The 14,649-nt window shown below is 31.3% G+C and overlaps 2 protein-coding genes across 6 annotated transcripts; one reads left to right on the top strand and one right to left on the bottom strand.

Moving 5' to 3' along the window:
• The first annotated feature begins 1,309 nt into the window (after positions 1-1,309).
• Positions 1,310-6,995, top strand: LOC107023760 (probable protein phosphatase 2C 1). Of its 5 annotated transcripts, XR_001457247.2 has the most exons (12): positions 1,313-1,569; positions 1,714-1,765; positions 2,853-2,932; positions 4,301-4,382; positions 4,546-4,616; positions 4,722-4,798; positions 4,875-4,972; positions 5,396-5,519; positions 5,608-5,690; positions 5,794-5,842; positions 5,935-6,138; positions 6,787-6,995. XR_001457247.2 is itself a non-coding variant. In XM_015224555.2 (11 exons), exons 1-11 carry the CDS (start codon positions 1,418-1,420, stop codon positions 5,985-5,987), a joined length of 921 nt encoding a protein of 306 aa, XP_015080041.1. In that variant the 5' UTR covers positions 1,313-1,417; the 3' UTR covers positions 5,988-6,280. The 5 variants fall into 5 exon arrangements, 3 of the variants coding, with proteins under 3 accessions (XP_015080042.1, XP_015080041.1, XP_027773798.1); XM_015224555.2 differs by lacking the exon at positions 6,787-6,995 and having other exon boundaries at positions 5,935-6,280; XR_001457248.2 differs by lacking the exons at positions 5,935-6,138; positions 6,787-6,995 and having other exon boundaries at positions 1,311-1,569; positions 5,613-5,690.
• A 4,721-nt stretch (positions 6,996-11,716) lies between these two features.
• LOC107023746 (40S ribosomal protein S4) lies at positions 11,717-14,419 on the bottom strand. The gene is made up of 5 exons (XM_015224532.2): positions 14,321-14,419; positions 13,445-13,522; positions 13,176-13,356; positions 12,510-12,607; positions 11,717-12,388 (listed from the first exon to the last, which is right to left on the bottom strand). Exons 1-5 carry the CDS (start codon positions 14,321-14,323, stop codon positions 11,954-11,956), a joined length of 795 nt encoding a protein of 264 aa, XP_015080018.1. The 5' UTR covers positions 14,324-14,419; the 3' UTR covers positions 11,717-11,953.
• Positions 14,420-14,649: the final 230 nt, after the last annotated feature.

Here is a 14,649-nt window from a genome sequence, read left to right on the forward strand (position 1 = left end):
GTATATATGAATATTATTTAGAGATTTATGAAAATAAATATTGAATAATTAAAAAAAAAAGAAAAAGGAACAAGTATAAAACAAAAGAAATAATAATAATTTGAAAACAACATTATGGAGAAAAGAGCAATGAAACAAAAAAAGATAGAAAACAAAAAGAAAGCAAAAAGAAAAAACATAGCGTAAAAAATAAAATAAAACGAAAGGTACGAAAAAAAGAAGAAACAAAATATAATAAAAAAGGGAAAAATATACAAGAAAATAAAACAAAAAGTAATAATAAAAAAAAGAAACAGAATGTAAAAAAAGATTTTTTTAAAAATAAATAAAATAAGAAAAAATAGAATATAAGATTAATAAAATAAAAGTGCAGAAAAAAAAGGAAAAAATTAAAAAAACGAAAATTAAAAAAAAAAAGGAAAAAATCTTCCTAAAAATAATTCGGGGTCTAGTTAAAATCTTTTACAAAAATTAATATTAAATATTGAAAAAATTTATTTCTATTTTAAAATCTAACTAAAAATATAATCCTAAAATACTAAAACTCTAAAATATCAATCTTACACAAACTCTAATTCTAGCAACTAGATATCTATGTATACTCTATCTATTTATAATAACATAAAAAAATAGTTAAAAAAGTACAAATACAAAAGCAGAAAAATTAAAATTAAATAATAAATAAAAAAGAAAAAATTGATGTTTCAAGTTTCACATTAATAAAGCACGACCATTAAAAAAGGATTTAAAATAAATAAGATAGTTCGTTTAAAATAAATCTGAAAATAAATAATATATACTAAGCTAACAATATAATATCCAAATATTAAATTAAGTCATACTAAAATTAATAAAGCGATCGTACTAGAACACGAGATTCGAGGGGTGCCTAATACCCTAATACCTTCCTCTCGGTCAACATAATTTTTTACCCGATTTTTATTTTTGGAAACCAATAAAAATACAATTAAATTTCGTTTGATCAAATTTAAATAAGGTGATTTGAAATACCAAAACTAACTATAAATAATAAAATTATCCCTTTTCAAAATGTCTTGAAAAAAATCTTTTCTTTCAAACAATTTTTAAGGAAAAAAAAGGTGCGAGAATAAGTCACTATCCTATTAAACTTTATAGATTTTATTTTTAGTATCAAACTCAACTAGAAATACAAAATATTAAAGTAATTTCAGTAAAATCAACCCGCTCATTATCACCCCTGTTTATAGAATTATAATTTATAAAATATAATATCCTTTTCAGACCTTAATTGCGGAAATAAACCGAGTTGCTGTAAATGAAAAATCCAAAGCAACCAAACGTGGCCAAATGACGTACTCACGTCCTCTGAAGAAATCACATTTTTTAACACTGTTAGCCGATAGTGTTAGAAAGAGGTTTGAGGAAACGGAAAAAAATGGCGATTTCCATTCTCAGGCCTTCGATTTCTCTTCCTCAACACTTTCTCAATTCAATGAATCCCCAAAAATTTAGCTCAATTTCAGTAATCACAAAGAAACACAGTTTTCTTCATTGCGTTGCATCGGATTCTGCTCCTTCTCCGTCTAGGTAAATTCAGTTTTTTTTTGCTTAGTTAACAAGTAATCAATCATTTATTTGAAAAATTATAGTAGTTTTTTCAATCTTACTTTGTTGTATCCATTATCGTGAAGAATTAATGGTTATTGTGTATCTACATTTGTTTATTTGCAGGCAAGAGATGTCATTAAGTGTTGGAATGTACCTAATTCCTCATCCCAACAAGGCAAGTAGTAAAATCATACTCCGTCGGTCTATTTTTACTTGTTCAGTATTGACTTGGTCTATTTTTACTTGTTCAGTATTTGACTTTGACGATAACTCTTTGCTATCCCGCCCTTTGAATATAATAAAATTCAATGTTTTGAGAAATGAGTATAGCGATAAATTATCTTTTGGTTTTTCGAATTGGACAATAGCAGTAACACTACTTCCCTCTTGTGTATTTCATTTGAGCCCGGGTAGTTTTTGTCCTATGATTTATGTTTTTCATGCTTCGGTTATTGCACTCTTTGTTGTTGTTGCTATTCCTTGTTCTGTTAATGTCATGCAATGTTTTTTTTTTCCTATTATTTACTGTGTCCTCTCTTCTTTTAATATTTTCTTTTCATATTGCTCTGATATGTGTTACTTGAGTTGAGCGTTTTTCGGAAACAACCACCCCACCTTCACTGAGGTAGAGGTAAGGTCTGCGTGCACTCTATTCCAGTTAGAATTTTCACTAAGGATGTTTTAAAATATAAATGAGTAAACAAGCGAAGAAGAGAAAGGGGGTTAAACATCTACTATGTAATTTTCCTTATGAGGGGGTTGATCAGCCGTACCTGGCTTCACCCCTGCTCTACCATCCTCAGGCTTACTTGTGGGATTACACTTAGGTATGTTGTTGTTGTATATTTGATTGAGCATGGAGTTCTCATTAAAAAAGACTTTTGGAACATACTATTAGTAATCTTAAAAGATTTTGGCTCTTGTGCTATTAACTGAGTATTGAATTTAATATTTGTACATATTTAGTGGATTTTTAGATGCATATAGAAGGTTTGGCCAAATCTACTCATCAAACTCATACATTCAAGCCTACATCCGCCCCTGGTCTATGTGCCATGACATATAACATTTCCATGATTATAAGTGCATGTAATCAAGTCTAAAATGAGAAATTTTTAGTTTAAAGTGTTTTCAAATACAAAACTGTGTTATTTGTTTATGGAACAGACTATAAATGTAAGAGTGATATAGAATGGATTAAAGGGAGTGTTGCGTTAACTCTGTGTCCACCATTGGTGGTGTTGTATATTTATGTTTTGAAGGTTGAGAAAGGTGGAGAAGATGCATTCTTTGTGAGCAGTGATAATGGGGAAGTGATTGTTGTTGCTGATGGTGTTTCTGGGTGAGATGCTTTATCATGGTTTCTTTTAAAGATACTTCCTCAGTTTGCAAAAGCATGTCATTTTGTTTATCAATAACTCTTTGGCGTAATTTTCGTGAACATACCATTAATGTTAAACTATCTTTAACTATGAAGACTTGTGGTTCATATTAACTTCATGTAATTTCTAAATGTGTAGAACTTTAAGGAATCAATTTTTGTATTATACAAAAAATTATGTGCCATGACTTTCTTTCTATGATCACGTATTTGTGTTGGGGACAAAGAAAGTATGAACAAGTAAAGTCGGACATGAGACGGCTACAGCCTACATGTATTGTTCTGGTGTTCTCAACTCCTCTATACCTGTGATTTTTGAGGTTTAAAACTAACTGAAATCCCATTTGGAGCTGTCTATAATCACATGCTTGCACCACAATAAACCAACATATTAGTATAACTTCCAAGTCGTATTCGCTCGCCAAGAAGAAACTCTCATCTCAGTTGAGGCAAGAAAACTGAGCACGATATTAGATTTACTGGCCCATAGTAATTAGTCAACTATGCCTCAAATCTAGACTAATTAGAAACAAGCTTTATATCCGCTTTAAGGCAGAATCGATTGCAGGACCTTCTTTTGAGTTCTTTTTCTTCTGTACTTTCTGGAGGGGAGAATTTTGGAAAAGGTTCATACTAAGAGCTCAATCACATTAACAAAAATTATCTCCGGGCTCTTTGCAAGTTTCAAAGTGTTAAACTTCTTTTTTTGGAAGTTACCGGAGTAAAATTATTTCTCGGTTGCACTTTTTAGGTAGTATAAGGTGCACCTTCGAATAGGGCCATATATATATATAAGGATGAACATTACGATACAATATTACTTAAGTTGAATCTTCTAAGTGATACCATCAGAATCCTGTTTATTTTCATATTGAGACGGAAACTACTACTCAACTGCAGTAACAACGCCAGAACAACCTGCTGCCTGAAAATTCTTTAAGTTGAACCTCTCTACCTGGTCTATAACTATAAGCCATCAGAATCCTGCTGCATGAAAAATCTTTATTTCAACTTCTGAGTGGTATATTTTTGAGGATTGAAATTTCGTCTTTTAAGAATTACATGCATATATACAAAACTAATGCATAGACAAGGTTCTCTAGAGAGGATTATGCAATGAAAGGATATTAATTAACTCTCAGGACTAACCTTATCAGCTAATAAGGAACTATGATGATTCCGACTGTTATTCTGCTTACACTCAGCAATCAGCAAATTGAAGCTCTTAGATCAGTTAGAGTGCAGGCATTATCTCCAAATGACAATGTTTGTGGCTCAGAGTTGCATAAATATCTAAAATATATTTGTTCCCTCAAATGTTCTGTGCAGTTGGGCTGAAAAGAATGTGGATCCTGCACTGTTCTCCAGAGAATTGGTGGCTAACGTTTCTTCTTTGGTGGGGAATGTGGAGGTACCAACATTATGAAGACAAACCATCCTGATTTTAAAATTACTTTCATGAGTTTTGTCACAGTAAACAACAGTGACCTGTGTTTCCGTTTAAGTAATCACTTAGATTTAATCAATTGTTATGGATTCTTCGTTGAGACATTCTGGTTTATTAAATTTGCCAGGTCAATGATGATCCTCGGATTCTCATAAAGGGAGCCCATGCTGCTACATCATCTATTGGTTCAGCTACGGTGTAGGTCATTTTATCTTCAGCGCTTTTGTTCTTGAGCATTCATAGTCATCCAGATTGAGGAACTTGATTATTATCATTGAATGTGGCTTTCTATGTGGAAGATAGAATTGTTTCTGTATTCAAGAACGGAATTTTGAAGATAGCCAGTGTTGGGGATTGTGGACTACGGGTTATTCGTAAAGGTGCAAACTCATATTTTCTTTTGTGTGACTTTAAGGTTCAATTTCATCTGTGTCATTATTACCTATTTGGGTGCAGGTCAGATGATTTTCTCCACTTTTCCACTCGAACACTATTTTGACTGCCCATACCAGTTGAGCTCAGAGGCTGTTACTCAAACATACCTTGATGCCATAGTATGGAATGTTATATACGGTGAATCATATTACACTTTTCCTTTAGAGTAAAATGAACTTGGTTCTATTTTTCTTCCCGGTCATTATTGGTATTTGGTTAGGTCTAAAGAGGATACACTTTATAATCTTTTCTCAGCTGTCAAAATTTTAACACAAAAAGCTTTGACCTCCTTGATTTTCTAGTAACAGAATCCAGACTAATTTGGATAACAGCTAATTAAATTTACTCTTTTCCCGGTCACCTGATGGAGACTCTAATGTGCACTTTGGTATCGTTAGAGATCTTGTTACTTGTCATCCAATAATCCTACATGTCCTAGGGAGTCTTTTCTATCGCCTTACCACATAAATTTTGTGATGTTGTATTTGACTATTAGAGTAAACATGCTCTTTGTCTCGTCTCTGTGTATGTTCTTTTCACAGGTTAGCACGGTGAACTTGCAAGTAGGAGATACAATCATAATGGGCTCAGATGGCCTCTTTGATAATATTTTCGATCAAGAGATTGTTTCAGTTGTGACCACAAATGATGATGTCTCTAATACTGGTACTTGTTTTCTACTTAAATCTTATTTCTGCTTGGAAACAGTTGACTCATTTCTATGGTATTCTTAGTTGTTTGATATCAATGTTAGCAAAGGCATTAGCTGATTTGGCGCGCAACCATTCTGTGGATACCAAATTCGACTCCCCTTTTTCACTGGAGGCTAGAGCAAGGGTAAATTTTCAGTCTGATTCAACATATATATAAATTTTCCTCAAATGCATTGTCTGTCACGGTATAAAATGATACTTATTATTAGCATTACTTTGACTAACAGGGATTTGATGTTCCTTGGTGGAAGAAAGTATTTGGAATGAAGTTAACAGGCATGACTAGCAGGAACGCTTTTTGCTTCTTTTTCTATTATTTTCTTGATGACATGCCTGACAAGGTTTCTTTTCCATGTAACCTTGAACAGGAGGAAAACTCGATGATATTACAGTCATTGTTGGAAAAGTGAAAAACACGTGAGCAAGCTGGCCTTAACACCACTGATATTTTCAACAACAAAAAAAGGTCGTGAACAAGTCATATATCTTTGGTGCCAAGACTTGGGCAGCATCCCCTCTTCTGAATCTATGGGCAATCCAATGGCGTTTTAAACTACGAGTTGAAGTATGAGGTAAGACGAGAAAAACTTCAAAGTACACTCAATCATTGTTTGTGTATTGTGTATTGTGTTATTTCAAGATACCTTGTGGATACACCAAACATTTAAGAGGCAAAATTTTATTATATCACAGTTTTTTTTTTCAATTGCTGTATGTTTACTATATATGCTTATTGAAGCCTTTTACAACAAAGGGTATATATTTTGGGGTATCAGTGTCATTTCTTTCTCCAAACTAAAAATGTCCTTTATTTTGATACTGTTGAATAACATATGAAGTAAATTTACCCATGTCAATAAAATAGAATGAATTTAAAACTCCCTCCGTTTATCTTTACTGGTTCATTATTGTTGTGAATCAAGTAGACTTTGTACGGACTTATGTGTTAGATGTGATAAATGAGACTGATTTAGATGGGATTATTGGGCCAAGTAAAATATTAGAGAGTTTTATTTGGGATCGAGACTCAATTATCAATCAGTTAAATAGGGATTAGACAGAAGAGTTATGTATATTGTTAAGAAACTGTTCTCACTCCACTCATCTTCTTTCTAGAGTCTTAACTTCTCATCCTTATTTTTATCTCTATCTTTTAATTACTTGTTATTTCGGTACTTCTCTTTGTAATTCAAGTGCTCCTGGGTCCATGGTGTTTGCAGGAACCTTATAAAGTTGCCCATCAACAACTACAATTGGCCTACAATACTTTCAACCTCTAATACATGCTTCTAATGCAACAAATGCATATGAGAATTTATCACATTCCCCCCTTTCTAATTTCAAAACCGATTCAGGATATTTTTGCTCCAATATGTATAGATAACCTGGAAGTTTTTTGTGTTGTTCAATTAATTATATAATTAGATAATGAACATTATAAAACAATAAATATATCAAGTGTATACAAAAGGATATCAATTGGATAAGGATACTAATTGGACACAAAAAGGATACAAACTGGAATACTAATTAAACTGATATTACACATATAATGGATATCAAATGGATAATGTGAATTCATTCTGTAAACAAAATGCATGCTAATTTTTTTCATTTGTACAATTCACAACATTTCAATTCATAAAATTAAATGCATAATTTAAATTGTAAATCACGTGATAGTTTGGCATATGAATTGGTCGGATCTTCGTGCACTAATTTTATCGTTTTTGCTTTAGCTCTCCACGTCTGTATGTATGTCAGCATTGTACTTTTTCATTTTGAATAACTTTGATTTATTCAAACATGATGATCTCATCATCCAGGAATAATTGTCAGCAGGACACTTCAGGTAATAACTGTTTCACAAATAAGAAAAGATACATTAAAAATTTATATACCAAATTCACATTAAAATAAATACAAATTAAAAAAATAAAATAAATCTAAACTAAATTTTTCGACAACTTGAAGATGTTTCATCACCTCCATAAGTAATTCTTTATTCTTGTAAATTTGATTCTCAACTACAAATAAGTTAGAATGATCACTTACTACATCATTCTCTTCATTAGTATTTCCATCGACATCTCTGTCTAAATTCACTCCTATCAAGCGGATAAATTGTTGGAGTATAAATTAATGTTAGTTGTGTTATACTAACTCCAGAATGTCTCCTATCCAAAACAACTATAGAATCTTGATTATACTTTTCAAAAAATTTCCAAGTGATGCACAATGGATATTTCGTAAAGAAATCTAAATTAGCTCTCTTTGATCTAAAAAAAACTCTCACACCAACATCATTGTGAATACTAACAGGTGGACACCTATCACTAATCATATATTTTATCTCAATATCGTTTATATTAACATCTATATTAAGCTGCGATGTTATCGCACTTACTAGACCACTATAAAGACTAGATGCATCATATATGATCCCATTCATTTGAAAATCAACATATTTTTCTATTTCGTTACAACAAAATAACAATAGTATAACTAAATACAAATTAATTACAATAAAATATTTCATATTCAGGTTAAATATTCAGGTTAGGTGAATATGAAATACTATACTATAATACTATACTACAACATCGTGAAATAAGTCAAAGTTATCTATTATAGGGTGTTTCTCAACTCATTTCTCTTCAAAATTAAATACTATACTATAATATTACTACTATATACTATTATTATTTCTTTGTAGAGAACTATAAGTTATAATTAATTTCTCTTTTTTTTCAAAATTACTATACTAAACCAAATTTAATGGGAGGAAGTTCATCTCCTTGTGCTTCATGCAAATTATTAAGGCGTAGATGTACAAAAGATTGTATATTTGCTCCATATTTTCCACCAAATGAGCCTCACAAATTTGCCTTTGTTCACAAAGTCTTTGGTTTTAAAAAAAAGTTTATCAATTAACGTTTATCATGAAGATTTTCCTAAAATATATTTATATTAGGTAAACTCTAAATTTATTACCTTATAAATGATTGATTTGAGTGTGTAGAAATATTCTTTACGAGTTTTCGCCAAAAACATCATTTAACTATATCCCAAATTTAAACTAAATCCTTAAAGTAACATTTGTTGCAGAAAACTTCCTTTAACTATATCCCAAGCTTAAACTACATTCTTAAAGTATCATTCTTATCATAAAACATCCTTCAAGTATTTTAAAATGAAAATTTTCATCCTTCTACTTGAATTTCTCGTAAAACTATCCGATATATCCCACAAAAATTAATTCGTCCCTTCCTAATTATTATTCTTAGATATGCCAAAAATATTACCGTGAACTTTTTCGTAATTGAGTTAAAAATTATGCAAAACTTTTAATTTGACTGTTTTTTCCATTCATTTTTCATGTAATTTTTAATTATAAATATTATTAGTTTAAATATGTATCTTCTCAATTGAATATACTAGAAGCAATATTTGTTGGAGACTTCCGCTTCTAATAATATAGAATGAAACTCAAATACGAGACATAATCAATATTTTGGTCACTTCAATATTAGATTGACCTAAAAATCTATTGATTTAATTGGTTAAGAAAAAGATAAAAATAATTAAACTCCAACTTCTTTCCGTTACGAAAAAGACAAATCATGTGCGCTTACACCTTCCAATCATTCTTAGTTTTCATAAGCAACATTCTCTAAGATTTTTTATATTTTACAAGAACTTCTTGTAGCAAGTAATGAAATTATGCAGAATGATTTTTGTTGGTAGTCACGTTAACTGCTCATGTTTTCGTAAGATCCATTAGTTTTTTGACAATATCTAACAAAAGGATGAAAGTTGTTCACTTACAAATATTTAAAGGATGTTTTTTGCTAAAAATGATACTTTAAGGATGTAGTTTAAGTTTGGGGTATAGTTAAAGGATGTTTCTGCTAGAAATGATACTTTAAGGATGTAGTTTAAGTTTGAGGTATAGTTAAATGATGTTTTTGACCAAAAGCTCTATTGTTTACACATACTTGAATTTATAATCTATTTGTTCAACCTTCTAAAATTGGTCTAATTTTGAAAAATGTTTTTCAAAGGAAAATTATTTTGATGGAAACTAACCGTGTTTGATCAATAAATTTTTTAAAAGTAATTAATTAAGTTTGGTCAAACTTTTTAAAAGTGCTTCTAGATGTCTTCGTACTCTCTCCGTAAAATTGTCATGGTTTTCTTTTTAGAGTTAAACTATAAAAATTTTGATTCATATTTCATGATATATTTTTTTCATCATATTGATATGCAAACACTTGCAATTTATAGTATTTTTCGTATAGTTTTGAATATCTAACTTTTTGTTTAAACTATCGAATTAATGTAATTTTATTTAACTTTGAAAGTTAGTGAAATTAATTTTCGAAAAACGCAACATAATAATTAAAAGTGGATGGAGAGAGTAACAACTTTTGCTACTCTCCAGAAGCATGTATTTTCTCTTAAAAACTTGACCAAACACCTCCATTTTTAAAAATAAAAAAGTAAACACTTTTAATTTCCAAAAATTTGATCAAACAGACTATTAATATCGTCATATTATATGCAACATGAGTATAAGATTAATTTTTATTTTTTGGTCTTAAATCTTAATGTTATATTTTTTAGGAATTACCAATACAACAGAGAGCAGAAATATTATGCATCCAAAAGCAGAATAATAATAATAATAATAATTATAATTTGTCTGAAATTCAAATTGATAATAGTGATAACAATTTGCAACATGAGTACATAAGCTTGTTGCAAATTATTAATAATACAAATTAAATAACTTGTTTTGTTCATTTTGTTGTAACATGTAACACAATGTTTTGGACTTCTAACAAATTGATGAAATGTATTGTAGCCTTTTTGAGTATTAGTTAATGAAATTGATTTAAGTTTTATTTATTGATCGCGTAAAATTGACTTTTTGTTAATTTCTAAATAATTGTTGGTGTACGTTTTGATCTTCTTTTTTGTCAGTAGCGTTAGCGTTATTTTATTCTTCAATTTCAATTATCATCGATGTCTTTTGGTGTTTTAATTATTACATTAGTGTATTGTTATTATTGTTCTTTTTCTGTCTGTTGAATCACTTCCTAATATTTCAATTTTATTATTGTTTCCACAAATGTTTCTCGTTTTTTAAATTGTTTGGCATGCTTTGTGTTAGTCGGGGATCTGTTGAAAAACCTCTATATCTTTATGAGGTAGATGTAAGATCTTCGTACACTTTAATTTTTTTACACCTCATTTATGACATTACACTGAATATGTTATCTCAAAAAGACATATATAACATGAATAAATAATATTTATGGAGGATAAATAAGAAACTCAATAATTTTAAAAAAAAATAAAAATTGTTTTATCAAATTCACTTTATTCACATCATACATTGTGGCAACTAGGCCTAGCTAATTGTAGAGAAAGTGTATATTTGCATATATCTACTTGTATATTTGTATATATGCCGTATATATACATCATATACAATTGAGGATGCGTGAATATTAGGAGAAATGGCTTTTTAAGTCGACGTATATATATCCTCTTGTTTATATTTTTATATGACTGTATATCAATGAAAATTTAATATCATATACAACAATATAATATTTTCTTACTTATTTCGTACAAGTACTTTTAATGAATGCATTTTAAAGAAATTCAATCCAATTTTAAATGTGATATTGGTGTTTTGACAAATTGTTCTACAAATGAATCAAGAGGATTTTGTGGTAGTCAAATAAATTGCAGCTATATACCAAAAATAGTGGAGCGGATGGAGTTATTCTTTCTTTAACCAGAGGTCTAAGTTCGAGCCTGAGTATGAAACCAATGCTCACGAGGAAAAATCCAACACCCCATAATGCAAGACATAACCTATAGCATAATTTGGATTAATCAGAATATCAATACGAGTACCAAACAGTTCACTAGAGGGACGATGTGTCACCCAACTGTAATAACATGAGTTGGGCGAGTGCTGGTGGAAGATAGCAACTACCTGTGAGAATGATCAAAAAGGTTCAAAGACTCCAAAGGATCCATCCTAACAAACTAAGTGACTTCAATCTTGACATGATATACTCAGAGCATTAACATAGCATCTTAACTACTACTCTATGGCTTAAAAGAAAATAGTAATGGAGAAACACTTTTTCAAATCTGGAAATCAAAGGAATGATCCATAAAGGAGTTTAAGAAAACTAGGCATGCTAAAACCAAGAACACAAATATTCAAAAGGCTGCTCGCAGAATAAAAAAAAGTGCGTCACTAAACAAAGAAAAACATTTAGAGCTCAAACTACAAAACTTAACTTTATCACGCTGTAAAGCGTGAAATTGACTTGAACAGTGGATGAAGCAACAAAGGACAGTTTAAGCAGGGGTGGCAGATTGAGCAGCCAGCCTCTTCCTTGCCTCCTCGATGATGGTCAACTTAATTCCTTTACCTTTGGGTAGTGAAACCCACGGCTTAGTACCCTTACCTAGAGTGAACACATTTCCCAAACGTGTAGCAAATTCATGACCCTGTGAATCCTGAATGTGGAGGGTCTCAAAGCTACCCTTATGCTTCTCCCTGTTCTTAATAACACCAACACGTCCCCTGTTTCTACCTCCAGTAACCATCACAACATTCCCAACATCAAACTTGATGAAATCAACAATCTTATTAGATTCCAAGTCCAGCTTTATGGTATCGTTGGCCTTGATGAGAGGATCAGGATAGCGGATTGTTCTTCCATCGTAAGTGTTCAGGTATGGGATCCCCTTCTGACCAAACTGCACAGACCGGACCTTGCAAAGCTTAAACTGCAAATAGGAAGAACCTAACTCAATAAGAGCATTATACAACCAATAAAGTTTACAAGGTTAGAAAATGAACCTAACAAAGATATACACCACAAACACACAACTTAAAATATTAATCTACCTTGGATTCCTCATCCCTGACCGAGTGAAGACGGAATCGGCCCTTAGTGTCGTAAAGAAGACGGAAGTTCTCATTAGTCTTCGGGATTGAAACAACATCTGTACATAGAAACTAGCATTAGTCATTTTCAAGGGTGAAGAAACAAGCCATACAGACGAAAGAAAGGGAATGTCACGTGAAAATTGAATTAACACTTCTATTTACCAACATACCACCTATCCATAGCTAAGTTGTTCGGACTCCAAAAATGTTGTCGCACCCGTGTCAGATCCTCATAAATGCACTACTTTTGAAGGATCCGACACACACCCGATGACATTTTTGAGGAGTCCAAGCAACATAAATCCATAGTACTCCAGAAGTTCCAATTGATGTGACTTTCCCTACTTTAGAATGTTCCCTCGAAATATTTAACACAATTCTCTTTCTATACAATGTTAAGAAATCAAATTCAATCGATTGTTCAAAGAATTAAACTTTAATGTGATGTTTTATCTATCAAACTAACTTATCAACCAATATTTCAGTATTCTTTTCAAGTATTTACTTATAACAAAAGACACATGTTTAGACTCTGTAAAAATCACATACCATTAATAAAACATGACTTAACAGTTCATTAGAAAAGATACCAGAAACAGAAAAAAGTAGAAATAGAGCATTTACCCATGAAACCAGCAGGATATGTCTTATCTGTCCTTACTTTCCCATCAACCATAACTTGTCTTTGCATCAGAATTGAGATCACCTCTCGGTATGTGAGAGCATACTTCAACCTGTTTCGCATGATAATGACCAACGGCAAGCACTCTCTCGACTTGTGTGGCCCAGAGGATGGCTTGGGAGCCTATAGAGCAAAAGACAGAATTTTATTAGCTAAAGCAGCTCAAACCATCTCGAGTTACTTGGAAAATACTCAAAGACAATTCACTTACAAATGCTCCACCAAGTTTATCAAGCATCCAATGCTTTGGGGCATTGAGCCTCTTCAGATGCTTCTTCAAACCTCTAGCCTGTAAATATATGAAAGCGCAAGTATTTATATAAATTTTCTTTTGATATATCTTCAACATGCATTTTGTTTCTAAAAATGTAAAGGAACACCAAGTATACAATATGATGCATAACACAAAACCAATCAATGATCTAAGGATCAATAGACATGCGGTAAGGGACAGTTATAGCATCAGACCCATTGAATTGGGCATATCCAAATACCACTTGGAGAAAATGGCCAAAATCATCACAGAACTATAAAGTAAGCCATATAGATCATGTAAACGGCATTGTAGCAACCCCGAAGAAACACTCCATCTTTCGCAAATACGTCATGAAAAGAGTACAACAACGAGACAGTAACGGAACTAAAAAAATTTATTAACTAACATTAAAAGAGATGTACATAACCAATACTCAATCCACAACTACAAGTAGAAACACTAAGCTTATTGCAACCGATCTGGGACCCTATAAGTTCTCAAGTCGCATCTCTATAGCAAAACTACAATACAAGTTTAACTATCAAACAAGTAGATTTGGACATCAATAAAATGAAACAAAAGATAACATAAATGACCACAACAAAACCCAATGTTCCTTTCACAAATTTGTTATATTTCCATCGACCCATTAATTAAAATATGTTTCTACATGATATAATCCATGAAAATAAACTGGCCTTCAAATTCTATGATATAATCCATGAAAAAAATCGTACCAACAAAACATAGCAAAGCATATAAGATTGATAAATAGATACATCACAATACATACGAAAAAAAACTTAATCAGTAAAGGTTAGAAGAACGAACCATTTTGTTGGTCTAAGAATTTCTCTGTATTTTTTTTTTTTGCTGCTTCGATGAAGAAGACGAGAGAAATACTAAAATCCTAATTTTTTTTGTTTTAACCTTGCAAGCGTATGGGCTATGGATAAATTGGGTTGGGCTTTTTATGGGTTACTAATTTGGGCCTCCGCCTACAATAGTATTAGGAAAAATTACGTAAATTAGTATATTTTAATAAGGGAAAATTGTATATAATGGCAAATTAATAAATTGAATTAATTGCTATAACCACCCTTTGTTTTAATTGTGTCCCGTAGCAAACTGTTTGTCAGTCACCTCTCTCCCTCAAACTC

Source organism: Solanum pennellii, chromosome 6, assembly GCF_001406875.1.
Source record: "Solanum pennellii chromosome 6, SPENNV200".
NCBI lineage: Eukaryota > Viridiplantae > Streptophyta > Magnoliopsida > Solanales > Solanaceae > Solanum > Solanum pennellii.